The sequence below is a fragment of the Rhinichthys klamathensis genome, unplaced genomic scaffold, assembly GCF_029890125.1.
Source record: "Rhinichthys klamathensis goyatoka isolate OS25496 unplaced genomic scaffold, OSU_Roscu_1.1 h1tg000123l_1, whole genome shotgun sequence".
Classification (NCBI taxonomy): domain Eukaryota; kingdom Metazoa; phylum Chordata; class Actinopteri; order Cypriniformes; family Leuciscidae; genus Rhinichthys; species Rhinichthys klamathensis.
This window is the reverse complement of record NW_026606660.1, coordinates 6,101,131-6,116,443: the sequence shown is the minus strand read 5'-3', so window position 1 is coordinate 6,116,443 and position 15,313 is coordinate 6,101,131. Positions and strand designations below refer to the sequence as shown.

Below are 15,313 nucleotides of genomic sequence, written 5' to 3'. Positions count from 1 at the left end.
TCCACTGCTTCCGCAGGTCCCCCAAGGTCTGGAATCGGTCCTTCTCCACAATCTTCCTCAGGGTCCGGTCACCTCTTCTCGTTGTGCAGCGTTTTTTGCCACACTTTTTCCTTCCCACAGACTTCCCACTGAGGTGCCTTGATACAGCACTCTGGGAACAGCCTATTTGTTCAGAAATTTCTTTCTGTTTTACCCTCTTGCTTGAGGGTGTCAATGATGGCCTTCTGGACAGCAGTCAGGTCGGCAGTCTTACCCATGATTGCGGTTTTGAGTAATGAAACAGGCTGGGAGTTTTTAAAAGCCTCAGGAATCTTTTGCAGGTGTTTAGAGTTAATTAGTTGATTCAGATGATTAGGTTAATAGCTCGTTTAGAGACCCTTTTCATGATATGCTAATTTTTTGAGACAGGAATTTTGGGTTTTCATGAGCTGTATGCCAAAATCATCAGTATTAAAACAATAAAAGACCTGAAATATTTCAGTTGGTGTGCAATGAATCTAAAATATATGAAAGTTTAATTTTTATCATTACATTATGGAAAATAATGAACTTTATCACAATATGCTAATTTTTTTAGAAGGACCTGCATAGTCTTGTTAGAATTTTATAATCTGCGTAGTCCAATATGACGAACCACAAATACTTATCTGGTTAGTTGGTGTTGAATACAGAGCAACAGTTTAGTGTGTGACTGTTACTGTACAGTCCTGAGGTCAGTAATCATGTGTAAATGAGTGTTCAGGGAGGTTACAGCTCTATATTTAGAGAGAACTTACTGGAATGTTTTACCCATAACCCAGCCACACTGAACACCATCCGTTAAGAACCGCCAGTTGATTATGAGCAGCATTACCAGTGACTGACCCCTTAAAAATTATTAGGACACGTGTATGCCACAGTTAAAAATTTAAGAATGTCATTCCAGTGTGTTTGTCAGCTAAACACCAGTGTGGAGAAAACATTTTGTACGACTTAAAAGTATTGGGTTTTCCCACAGAATTTAGCTACTTTGCTGAGGGTTGATTTTTACCCCCACGAGTAGAAGGTTTGACATTGCATAAATGATACCAGTGATAAAACTGAGCTAGATGTTAAGTTTTGTGAAGGAGGGCTGCTGGGAGGTAGCCTTTAAGCTCTGTTTATGATCACTATTCGGCTATTTAGTAGTTTTCAATGTGCATAACAGTCACTGTAAAATATTTATTTTAGGATGAGTGGCATATCGGATGAGTGGTTTTGATATTTGCGATGTGGCGATTGGTCTACTTTTGGGCTATTTTTGATTGGCCATTGGGCTAGTTTTGTTACACAGACCTGGCAACCCTAACCAGAGGTCCCTAAAATTAACATTCAAATGTATCAATGTGTTCATGGAGCCACATTGAGATCCCCATTTCTCTGGTCTGGAATTGAACAGGGTCATAAAAGGCAGACTCCAAAAGAAAATCTAAAAAGGTTTTCTTGAGTTACAGGCATACAAACCTTGGGGTACAAACCTTGAGTTACCAGGCATACAAACCAGTTCAAAAACTGTCATCTTTGAACTGTCTCCATGCATACACAATGCAACAAGGATTGCTAAAGTCAACAGATTTTACCAACAGACAATCTCTGTGTAAAAATTCAGTAGTGATGCTGTCATCTTTCTAAAGTCATTTTCTTCCACCTGTAATTTGGTTCCCAATCACATATGAAAATAGGCCTAGTCATTTGGACCCCTCTACACAATAGTTTATTACCAAGTAAATATTCATCCATGGCATCTAATATATTGGCTTTCATCGCTATTTATATTTGTCTTTCATCAGAAAAAAAACATCACAAAATCAAACATTTTAAAAGTTTCTGAAAAGTGGTTGGTTTGACAGAATGACCCTTGAGTCATTCCTAAGCCGTTTGGATTTTCACACCAGCGCTGCGAGAGGTCAGTATTTCGTGACTTGAAAGGAAGGTGTGAAATATGATTCATCATATTATATAAAGGACCCGAGCAGCAGTGAGTTGGAGACCAGATGATGGTGTAGGTGACACTGAACTCCTCCCTCTTGCTCCTGTGCCGCGTGGAGGCTATTTTTGTCCCTCCTGTGACCGTTGGAGCGTCTCTCACTGACAGCTGACCACAGGGGCCAAATCAAAACAACGACAGCACAGCCACCAACCTGTTACAGCGCTGAGACCATCACAACACCCTGCTGGACACATACACGACTCTTCCCTGAAAGCAAACTCGCATCCAAGGAAAGGGAGTTTTCATATTCACCATTCTCTGTCAGCCTCTGAATCTGAGTGAGCTTAAGCGATATGACCTCAAATGAGGAGGACAAAGATCCTGATATTGAGCTTTTTGTGAAGGTAAGCATGAAGATAACCTTTAATGAGCTCTTTTACTGTGTTTTGTGCACTTAATCAATAGTCAGATGTCAGAAATCAATGGCGGCATTACCTTTGAAAAGCAGTTGTAAGCAATCTGACAAGTTTCTTGGCAACGGTTGAGGTTAAGATGTGCGTTTGGCCCAGGATAGGACTCAAAAGGGGGCAGGTAACATTTCAAAGCAGAAACTCTGGGCTCTTCTTGAATTATTTCTTTCTTTCTATCAACACCTCATGCTCTAATTCCTCTGTAGGGCTGAAGGGAACTTCTGCTGCTTACTGGGGTTTGTTTTGCATTACGTTTTGCAAATGTGGTGACATTTAGAGAACATTTGAAATTGCTGAAATGCTGAAAAAGACATTATTGAAAGCATTTATTAATCAAAGAGCCATCATAATCGCATAAGGTCAGATACTGTATTTATTCCATGTGGCGTCTTATTGCATGAGTCAAAGTTATAAATAGAGCTAAAGGTGACAGAAAAACTTTGACTGGTATGTGTTTACTGCTTGATTGAGTTGCTGAATATTGTCCTTATTTGTGATGTTTGCCAAGTTGCTTATTTGCTTAGTGAATTGAAAAAACCCCTAACTCATAGTTTTAAACTTTCACATACTGTGTTACAGACATTAATGATTCCTTAAATCATGTGTCCTGTTACTTTACTATGTGATCAATAAATCAAGCACAAAAATGTTACTGATCACAGAGATTTAGAAGTGCTCTTTTAAACTGAGCCACTAGGTCTAGAACATTCTTTTAACCACATATAGCAACATGCAAAAAAGCACTCTAAACACCATAGCAACAGCATAGAAATGCCCTGGTAACCAGCTTTAACTACTGACACTTTAAAACACAAAGCCGTTTTGGGTCATTCAAAGAACTTTTAGTGAACAGTTCTTAAAATAACCTTTTTTTTCTCTAAGTGTAGAGAACATTTTAATAATCTAAAGAACCTACTGTATTTCACTATAAAGAACCTTTTGTGTAATGGAAATGTTCTATGGATGTTAAAGGTCCTTCATGTCACTAAAATGCCAATAAATTAATTTTTAAGAGGACAAGGGCCACTCAGAAATCCAATAACTTCTTTTAATATTACAATTATATTTAGTCCTTGCTCTGAAGATCGTTTATCCCACGGGAAGGTAAAAAGTTGGGTGGATTGAGTAATGTCAGATTAAAAAAAAACTTCCCAGTCACATACATACAGTCAATGTCTCCGTGTGTGAGCATAAGCAATAAGTTGGACATCCGATCTGAGCCAATCGAGCGTTGAGCGTTTAACTCAGACGGGTGTTTGAAAACCAACCTCTTTGCATTTTATCTTAGCAAGTGATAAACACATTAATTTAGGTGGCTAGGACGCTGTCTAACCAAGTTCTGTTGAGAGGTACAGTATGACCCAAAACCCCTTTGCTGTGGGCTAATGGGGCAGGTAATGGAATTTCCATGTATAATTCAGCTCGAGCACCGATCTGATGTCCGGCTCAGGTTACTGGCCCTTACTGGCCCAGTTTAAGGACGCTATTGGATAGCTTGATCTTCTAATTTCAGATATGGAAAATTGGCACCGAATCCCATTGGTTCTTTGTAGTGTACTATTCTTTTGAAGATTACAAATCATGTACTGAATGGTGAATGACTTTCAGGGGTTTAATAATCTCACATTTGCCCTAATTATTTAAGGATACATTGAATTTTCCAGTTCCATATATTCTTCCATATTTTTGTGACTTGAAAATATCCACTATTCGCTCCTTTCTTCCTTTTGATTTCCAAAAATGTGCATTTGGAGGGGCATTCAGCACTTTTCTTATCGAAGATTCGGTGGTAATGCTTTAGATTACAGCCTGGAAAGTACTGCTTAATTAAAGCGGTATCTTTCGTTAATTATAGTGTACCTATAAAGTACTTGCATGTAAGTATAAGGGAACAATATGTAATAGTTTGGAGAATAAAGGGGTAACAACCAGGAGAATAAAAAAATTATTTATACTGTAAGTATTATAGAACTAAGGGGTACTTATTCTACTATTATGATACAACAGTCTTACATTTGGGTGCAATTTAGCAAGAACACACTGCTTACCTTTTTTAATAATGGTGTACCAATACATACTGTATAGGCTTTTTAAAAATTACAGGGTACATATCTATGCATTTATACAGTAATATTTTTAACAAAAGTGCACTGTAAACTACAATTATTGCAACTTTTGCCTAAATATTGCGGAAAGATAGCTACTCTTGTTTCATGTAGTGGTGCTTGTTACCCTCTTGTTCCATGTAGTTACAGGGTAAGTACAATACAATACATACACAATCTTATATCACTGATTCGAAAACCTTTATTTATAAAACAACTTAATTCAAAACAGATTTACAACACTTCTTTTTCGTTTAAAACTGCTCTTTTTAATAAAAAAATATTTTCAAATGCTTAAGTCTTGACAGAAAGTAGCACGTTTTGTCCCCCTTTTTTCTCTTGCTTGGCTTATTCCTTTTGTTCCTCCTCTTTTTATTTCTTTCCACTGATAAATCTTAAGAATAAATCATGTCTCTTGCTATTCTGTATTATGTATTAAAAGAAAATGCAGTAAAACTTTTTAAACTGTAGACTATCGCTTCAGACCAACTGTAATAAGTTGTTTTTCAAATATAGGTTTCCGAGTCAGTGATATTAGATTATATATACTTTTTACCCTGTAAATACATGGAACAAGAGGATAATAAGAACCACTTTAATTTACGGCCCGCAATGTCACACTTACCCTGTGACTACATGGAACAAGAGTGCAATAGGTTTAGCTTTACTTTCCTTGAAACATGTAAGCCCAAACTTAAACATCTGTAAAAAAAAAAAACTGTATAAATGCATAGATATGTACCCTGCAATTTTGAAAAAGCCTATACAGTATGTATTGGTATGCACCATTATTTAAAAAGGTACCTATTGCTCCCAAATGTAAGATTGTTGTATCATAATAGTATACTAAGTACCCCTTAGTTCTATAATATAATATTATCCTGGTTGTTATCCCTTTATTCCCCAAACTTTACATATTGTTTCCTTATACTTACATGCAAGTACTTTATAGGTACACTATAATTATCGAAAGTTACGCTGTAAATTCGTCTTAATTACGCAGTACTTTCCAGGCTGAAGATTCTTCTAAAGGCACACTTCCTCTCCTTGTATGTGATTGCTGAAATCTCACTAGGTTATTGGTCCAGATAGCCTTGTTCTTCTGTAAGGTAGTATCACTTATCTTGTGCGACATTATAAATTGCTACTGATACAAATATAAAAAAGTATCAAGTTGAGTTGTTTGCTCAAACAGCTTCCCCCTCTCCCTGGCCCTCATATGTATACCAAGATTTGGATTGTTCTAGATAAACAGTTCTAGAAAGTTCCAGAAAGTGCTACTTATAAGCAGTAACGTTTGTTATTTGGTTGTTCCAATTTTTTATCTGTGGGGACCCTTTTTTTAAACTTAGAGGAATTAGAGCCTTTTTCATTGTTTTTAAGCAAAAGTTCATCGATTTATGATACAGGAAATATTTTATTTAAAAAATATTCAAAAACTTATAACCCTAATATATACATTTTATACACATTTTTTAATACATAAATCATTGCAAGAATTTTTATATTGCTGATTTGCAAAAAAACTTTCTTCAAAAATGTGTTCTACAAAAATACTGGTACAGTACTATTGTACTTTGTTACGTGTCATGATTATTATATTCATATATCTTACTGTACATGATGTGAATGTATTGTGTCTGGTTTGTGTTCCTCAGGCTGGCAGTGATGGTGAAAGCATCGGAAACTGTCCTTTCTCTCAAAGGCTTTTTATGATCCTGTGGCTGAAGGGAGTCGTGTTTAACGTCACCACTGTCGATCTGAAAAGGTAATGAAATATCAAAAAAAAAATTAAATAGTTTTTTTAGTGCTGGGCAAAAAAAAAAAGATTTTTCAATTATTTGTTTTTTAAAATGCGGTCGATTCGATATCTATCCTCAAAAAGCCTTGAATAGATATTTTTTTCCGTATTTATTTGCGCAAACACTGAACATAAAATATCAGATTAATGCAAATCTTATTAGTCTTCTCCACAAGATATCATCCTCTTATTTACCTTGTGAAATTTTACAATGGGGAGCCTTATATTCATTCAGTGCTTAACATGACAGATGCAGGAGCTACTTTCAGCGTGAAGGACGTTCTGCACAGATGGAATGGTCACTGTCCCAAACAGGCCAGTGCTGCATGGTCACGAAAGATTATCATTTGCACCATGTTTTAAGCCTTGTCAATTTGAACAATGCGCCCAGAAAGCAGCTTCGTTCTCAGACAGCACGCGAATACCTCTTGAGTTGTCTTTCTCGTCTTCTTGCACTTGAACGGACGAATTCACGCAAAATTATATCAAAATAAGGGGACAGTACAATAATAAATGCACAAATGTAGAAACTAACTATTTTATTATTATTTTTTTGTGTTAGAGAAAATTATTTATTGAACTGAATTGAGAATCGAATTGAGATCTTGCAAATTGGATTCTACTCAAATCGGGACATCTGTATCAATACCCAGCCGTAGAGTTGCTGTTAATATATTACATATATATTTTACAAAATAACGTTCTCTTGTAACAAATTAATAAATTTCTGTCAGAACTATCGCTTCTATCACCAAACATTCACCAAATATTGAATCTTAAATTATATACACTCGATATGTGTTTTGTCAAGATTAGAAAACATTCAAATCAATTTTGAAACATTATGACACTCCCACTAGGGGGAGGGGCCCATTACAAGTATAATTTCCATGGTAATGGAATCTCCCATTTCAAAATGGTTTTCATTAGATGAATTTTGAGTTAAGTTTTCGAATGATAATTCATGATGATTACTAGAATATGTGATAGGAAAAAAAGGTGTGATAGGAATATGTGATGGAAGAAAAAAAATGCTAGCGGGACGCTGACAGTTATATAGAATATAATTTACACAAAGCTTGGTTTAATTTGACAAACGTTTATTCATGATATAGTTTGACGTTGTCAGGTTTCCGGTAACGAATGACTCAAAAGTAGAGAGATGCTCAGTAAATACAATCTTCATTAATTAAGCTCAAATAACTGGCACCGAACCGTAGAGCTCAGGGCCAGGCTCAACCCAATAGAAGAGAGAATAAATCGCAGACCAGGCAATAGTCAAAAACAAGATAATCAGTCCATAAAGAGTCTTTTCCAAGGGAGGAGAAGGAGAATCAGGCAGGCGAGAAGTCAACCCCAGGCGAACGCCGAGCAAACAGAGAATTAATCCAGGTCTGTGATAGGTGACAGGCAGTGGTAGTTAACAAAGATCGGCAACCAAAGCAGGGGAGAATTCCAGAAGTATGAGTCACTAATTGATTCTTAAAGTCGAGACTAGGATGGGCAGTCCGCTGATCAAACAGTCCGAGTATCCAAAAGGAACAACTGGGAAAATGACAGAGACACAAAAGAGAAAGCTCTCGAGAAAGAAACTCATGAGCAGGATAGAGTAAGCTGATTGCAGAGTGTGATCAGCTGAGAACAGCCGCCATGTGGAGGAAGAAAACAAAAACAAAGAGTAGTGCCAGAGAAAAGGGACTGATCACCCCTGGTCAGAGGAGAATAATGTTGATAGAATTCTGTGATGAGCGAGCGGTCCAGAATGTCTCGAGCTGGGACCCAACACCTCTCTTTCGGGCCGTATTCCTACCAATCCACTAGATACTGGAAGCCCCGTCCAGACATCTGGAATCGAGAATCCGCCTGACAATGAAAAAACATTGTCTTCACACAAGAAACACGGAGAGGGTGGGGCATCTGAAGCCGCACTGTCACCGGACCCATGACCTTACAGATGGGGTATGAACTTGGGTGGCAGCTTAAGTGCTTGGTGGAAAGCCACAACTTCTGCCCACAGATATACCTGAGTGCTACAGTTTCGGCAGCGGTTGGCAGCTCTTTTAGTAGCCCCTTGGACTGGACCAACGCCTCCCTGGTCCTCCTCCAGGTATGACACAGTGCTGGATAAATGCCTGGGCCAAGGGGACAACAGCCTCTGCACCCTGGGAAGGAAACAGAGGAGGTTGATAACTGAGACAACAGACACATGAATGGGGGAAACCCAGTCGAGAACACCGGCAAGGAGTTATGGGCATGCTCAGCCCAAGTAAGCTGCTGACTCCAGTAGAGGGGTTTTGGGTGGCCAGACATCGGAGCATCTGCTTGAGATCCTGGTTTGGTCTGTCCGTTCGTCTGTGGATGGAACCCTGAGGAGAGACTGGCGGAGGCACCCAGCTGCTGACAGAAGTCCCTCCAAAAGTGGGACACGAACTGGGCCCCCTGTCAGACACCACATTCTCCGGAAGGCAATGAATCTGGAAGACGTGGTCAGCGACAACCAGGGCTGTCTCCCTAGCTGAGGGGAGTGGACCGTTTTGAAAAAGCGATCAACCACGGTAAGGATCATAGTATTGATGCTGGATTGATGGGTATCCAGGGTAATATGTGTCCAGGGCGGGAAGGAATGGAAAGGTTGCAGCAGACCAACGGTAGGTTGATTGGAAGACTTGTTTTGAGCAAAAACTTTGCAAGCACCCACAAACCGATGGATGTCCTCAGTCATTGCCTGCCACCAAAAACGTTGACGGATGGCTATCAGCGACCTCCTCACACCAGGGTGGCACGTTAGTTTGGAGTAGTGACCCCACTGCAAGACGGCAGTGCGGACCATCTCAGGCACAAAAAACAAACCCGCCGGACACCCCTCAGGCACCTTGACTCCGGCTAGGGCTCGCCTGAACTGGCCCTCGACACCCCAGGCGACGGCCCCCACCACTCGCCCTGAAGAAAGAATAGTATCGGGAAGAGCCACATCATCAGCAGTGTTGCCAGAATTGGGCTACTTTTAAGTTAAGTAGCCGCCTAAAAAGATTTCTGTGGGTTGAATTCCACCCCAGCAAGTATGATTTTGGATTCCTCCAGCCAGTGACACCACTCCTCCAAAACCTGATGCACCAACAGCAGCTCTCTGTTGCCGATGACGTAATTGTGTTCTGTGGGAGAGCGACGTGTGAATAATAAGCAAACGGATGCAACTTATTATCATGAGGGGATTTTTGAGAAAGAACTGCTCTGACACCCACCTCCACTCCAGACTGCCTACTGGAAAGAATTGAAGCGCTTTACGGGAGCCAGGCACCGGCCAGTCAGAGACAGCTCTTACTGTTGCAGGGTACAATCCCCTCCACTGAGATGATGGAGCCCAAGTACGGAACCAACTGAGCATTAAAGGGACACTTCTTAACCTTCTCTACCAGCTGTTGTAGCACTTGCCTGATATGTTGGATGTGCACCTGAAATAAGCGAGGACAAATTAAGATGTCATCCAGGTACACAAAGACGAATTGATTGATCATGTCTCTCAGTATGTCAAAGACGAGTGCTTGGAAGACGGCCGGGCCCGGGGCATTGGACAGGCTAAATATTGGTAGAACCAAATATTCAAAATGCCCCGTAGGGGTACTAAAAGCTGTCTTCCACTCTTCCCCCTCCCTCATCCGAAACAAGATGCTAAGCCTTGTGTAAGTTCAATTTCGTAAAGAGCGTTGGAACATAACATAAGAGGCGGGGGGTACCTGTTCTTAATGCTGTGAGGAGGAGGAGAGGTGCCGGGAAGGAGGTAAATAGCACAGTCATACGGCCGATGAGGAGGAAAAGAGGCAGCTCAAGACCCACTGAAGACCGCTCCGCGGAGCAGAGATCCATCTGACATGCTCAATACAATCTTTATTAATTAAGCTAAAATAACTAGCGATGAGCCGTAGAGCTCAGGGCCGGGCTAAACCCAATAGAAAAGAGAATAGATCACAGGCCATGCAATAGTCAAAAACCAGATAATCAGTCTGTAAAGCGTCTGGTCCAAGAGGAAAGCAAGGAGGAGAATCAGGAAGGCGAGAAGTCAAAACCCAGACGAACAAGCAAGTGATTGTGTCCATATTTTAATGCTTTATACTCTAAATGTGTCTAAATGTTGCTGCTCTCATTCTTTCCTCACTCCACAGATTAAATGTCGTATGCCTTCCTTTCTGCTCTGTCTTTCCTTCCTTTCATCTCTGACTTTAAAGCTGCTGTCCGTAACTTTTTTGGGTTAAAAATTATCCAAAATAATAATAATTAAAAAAAACATAACCAGCCAGTGTACAAAAATATCTGCTTGCTTTTGCCCGATTCAAAACGGTTAGCTTGTAATAATGATTTTAATTCCAGTGGTACTGGTGGATTTCCGCGGGAAATTCGAGCATGTCTTTGCGTCATTACGTCACATCTGTACACATAAAGAAGGCGTCCCGGCTAGTCGGCTATATTGCGTGAGGATGTTGGAGGTGGACATTTTTAGCCTTTTCTCACAGCATAAAATAATTAAACTTATGGTGGATCCAGAAAGGTTCAAACGACAATCACCAGTGACAACTGGACATTCACCACTTGTAAAACCCCAAATAATTCGGACTTCGGAGTGGGTAGAGAAAAAAGAGACTGCAACTGGCCCACGCGAAAACAAGGATAAACATCGGTTCAAAACGGACGCAGAGACGGCTTTTTTTCTTTTAGGACAGGTAAGACATTTCAATAGTTCAATCGTGTAACAGTAGCACACTTGTTCGCTTAATTCACACAGTTACGGAGTTTCCTGTCTTTATTCGTTTAGCTATTATGGTAAATATTTTGTGCTAGTTATATGAGAGGGAGCAATTCACCTCTACTCCAAGCAAACCAAACCGGCCTCCTCCGAAATTATATATAGTTTTAAATATGCATCGGATTACAGATACGTGTTTTTTTTTCTTTTCTTTTTTTTCAAAGAAAACCAGTAAAGAAACATTAATTTATTGGTATGACAATTAGAAATTAGACTGCACAGAAATAGAAACTGAACTACAGGGTAATCATAATACACATTAAATGTAGTCACAATGCTGATGTTGATAATTTGAGAACAAAGTATAATTTGAAAGGTTTGACGCGATCGTTATATTTAATCAGCACGATTTACTGCAAGGCTTTCCCCCCTTAGTTGATGTGGATGTTACTTACTTGTTCAGATGACATTTTCCGATGAAAATTCGTATGTTGTCATGGTCATACTGTAGGCCTACTTCCAAAAGTAGAATGTGTGATTCTGAATGCCAGTTTCCACATCGGCGCGGTGACTGACAGACTCGCAGTCTCAAAACATTGTGTTCATCCGCGCTGTTTCATGCCGATGTGCAACTCACGCAAAGTTAATAATTCCGCGAATAACTGCAATTACAGATTTCAAACAGAGATGGCGACAAAGAGGAAAAATGCCGGACTGCAGCTTTAATTTCCTGACTACACACTCATTTCTGTTTCTAAAAAAGAAATTATACTAACTATAAAATAACCAGTGAATGTCAATATATTCGATGAATTTTAGTATAATTACCGAAGGTTGAAGGTCACCCACTTTACCCGAATCACACTGCCCCACTTTATCTAACACATTCAGCCAAAGAGGGCCAGCATTATTTAAACACCTTTCAAGAAAACTAACAAATTGTCATTCCTTGTTAACTGTAGCAACAAACAAAAACAGAAACTGTCTCAATAAAATTTGATTACATTTAGTGAGCAACCTTATAAGTTAGAAATGAAAATCTTATGTCAAAGGGTTTTCTATTTCACCTTGGCCACACCCAAAAGTGTCATATTGTATCAACCAAAACTATTATCATTTAAAGAAAAAGTGTTTCTTTAATGAAAGACCATTGTTGTGCTCTGTATGTGTAAACCTATTGAGCACAGTACAATGTCTTGAATTTAGTTATTTTAGCTTATTTTATTTGCTTGTTTTATCTTATTTTAAATCGTTATGCTGTAAGTCATCTTCTTGAGGCCCCCTTGAAAGTTTGTTGAGGCACCCTTGTGGGCCCTGGGCGAGAACCTTTGCTTCACATGTTTGTCCCACCAAAATACCCTGTTTTACTGGGAAATGCATTAACATTGCGAAGAAAACTGCTTTTTTAATTGATCTGCAGAAATGACAATCTCTTCTACATTGTGTAATTATCAAAATCAGAAAAATCTAAAGTTTTTAATTATTCTTCAAGGAAACCAGCTGATCTTCATAATCTCGCTCCTGGAACTCCCCCGCCATTCCTTACCTTCAATGGAGAGGTGAGAACAGACATCAACAAGATCGAGGAATACTTGGAAGAGATGCTAGCACCTCCCAAGTAGGTTGACAGGATGCTGATAGATGGATTGATTGTTTATGTAATGTGAACAGCGTTGTTATTTGTTTCTTTCTCTTCCAAAGGTATCCAAAACTGGTTGCAAAGAACAAAGAGTCAAATACAGCAGGAAATGACATCTTTGCAAAGTTCTCAGCCTACATCAAGAACACAAAGCCAGAAGCCAACGCAAGTGAGTTTAACGTCTGCTCTGTAACTTATTAGACAGGTTGAAGGAATATCCCCAGCTCTTTATGCATGCTCTGCTGTCAACGGAAAAAATATGGAGCCACATGTTATCCAAAGCTCATTCACATTCCGCTAGGCCTTTACAGGGATTGTCTTGACTTAAAGTCACTATATTTCTTCAGATAAAAACATTCAGCTCAAGCACATATCAAACTTTTGGCTGTGTAGGTCTGGAGAAGGCGCTACTGAAAGCTCTGAAGAAACTGGACAACTTCCTTAACTCCCCTCTCCCGGATGAGATTGATGCCGATGGTACGGGGGAGAAGTTCTCCAACCGAAAGTACTTGGACGGCAATGAATTAACGCTCTCAGACTGCAACCTCCTCCCGAAACTGCACGTAGTGAAGGTGACGTACCGCTGGGATATCTGGTGTAATTGATCACTTAGTGCAAGATAAAATACTGGTGATTCCTGAAATGTTCTAGGAGTGCCTTTTTATTGAACTGAATCCTATTTTTTGAAAGTCTTTTGAACATTCCCACCATTATTACCAGGAATAAAAGATACAGTGGGGCAAGTTGTCACACTTCGTATACTGTACTGGGTAAGTTGTCACATGGGATCCTGTTAATTTATTAACATTGATTTGAGAAGAATACCTTTTCTGAAATATGAAATACAGTCTCAATTAAAAGCAGTAATCTTCCACATTGTATTTTTGACTTGTTTTTCAATGAAATATCTAAAGATTCTTAAATCAAGATAGAAGCAAAATAAAGTTGTGTTTTCTATCTGCCAATGAAGTAAGAAAATTTTACTTAATTCAAAGGGAAAACTATTTTATTTTTCTGACCCCATTGGCAGACATTGTTTTCTTATTTTAAGCATAAACTCACTTAATTTTCATACTTTCTCAGAAAACAAGACTTAATATCTTAAGTTATTTTGCACCACAAGTAAATGTATCTTGATTTAAGAATGTTTAGATATTTGAATTGGAAAACAAGTCAAAAGTACTGAGTAGAAAATTATTATTAATATATATTTTTGGAGTGCACATCATATCTACATATACAATTCTATTTAATGGATAAATTAAAACAATTCATGAAGCAAAGCAGCATGCAAAGATATACAGCAATTGATGATTTCCATAAAATTACAACATATAACTTAAACACATGTGACAACTTGCCCAAACCTGACATTTATTAAAATACTTTCAGCCTAGCAGTGTCAGTTGTTTGGTTTCATCATTATTTTTCTTCCCACATTCATGCAGGTGGTTTCTAAGAAATTCCGTAACTTTGAGATTCCATCAGAGTTGAGTGGATTTTGGAGGTACCTGCAGAACGCCTATGCACGTGATGAATTCACCAACACCTGTGCGGCAGACAGAGAGATTGAACTGGCCTATCAGGACGTGGCCAAGCGGCCGGGCAAATGAACACGCACCAAGCAATGACTCTAATAATCATATGCAAAACTGGTGAAAGAGAAAATGATTTTCCTTCAGCAGTTCTTCAGCAGAATTTGCCATATTGGCTCAGTCCTGTGATATTCTAAACTGTTACTTGCCCTCGTCATGCTTGTGAGTACTTCCAATGCTATCTCACGGCCAATTCGTACAAGTGAGGTCGTATGAATTCGTACGAATTAGCCACCGTGAGATCGGGTTGGTACTTCCATTACTATTGCCATTATGTTTACTGACTGTAAGTGACATAAACTGCTCTATTAGTGTCGCTATCTATGACGGTCTAGAAAAAACACTGTGCCACTGTTTCTACTTTTCAGGGTTGGATGGTGATTCTATTAATTTAAAGTCAAATTCTTGCTGTAAAGCCCTTTGCGTTTGTGTGTTGCATAAATTATTTTTGCTAGTTTTTGAAACAGTAGCCTGATATAAATTTGTGCTTTATCTGAGAGAACTATATGTAACCTTAGTATTTATTATCAAGTCAAGTCACCTTTATTTATATAGTGCTTTTTACAATACAGATTGTTTCAAAGCTGCATATTATGGTTAATGTTTGTAAATTTCTAAAGGAGAAAAAAAGTGAACATGAAAGAATTGAATTTCTTTAAAATTGGCTTGAAAACAATTCTATTTAGGCACACAGCCCCACCTAGTGGTGGAATTAATAAAACTGAGCTATTTAAATTGGCCTAATTCTGCAGATGATATACACTGCATGGCCAAAAAAAAGTTGCTGTTTGGTTTTAAATTGGCAAATGCTTAATTATTGCAGTGATTATTATGTTTCTATCATGTTATCTGTTTGACAGCAGTTCTTCTAACCCTAATTGATTGAGTTTGTAGCTTTTCATTTCTCAAGCAACCATGCTGGAAGACACATCATGGCCATATTCCAGGATGACAATGTCAAGATTCGTCAGACTCAAACTGTGAAAGAATGGTTGAGAGGAGCATGAAGAATCATTT

General features: G+C 38.8%; 1 protein-coding gene across 1 annotated transcript; it reads left to right on the top strand.

The window, feature by feature from the left end:
- Positions 1–2,000: 2,000 nt before the first annotated feature.
- On the top strand, positions 2,001–14,527 carry clic5a (chloride intracellular channel 5a). The gene is made up of 6 exons (XM_056255955.1): positions 2,001–2,352; positions 6,182–6,291; positions 12,555–12,680; positions 12,764–12,870; positions 13,095–13,273; positions 14,150–14,527. Exons 1-6 carry the CDS (start codon positions 2,302–2,304, stop codon positions 14,312–14,314), a joined length of 738 nt encoding a protein of 245 aa, XP_056111930.1. The 5' UTR covers positions 2,001–2,301; the 3' UTR covers positions 14,315–14,527.
- Positions 14,528–15,313: the final 786 nt, after the last annotated feature.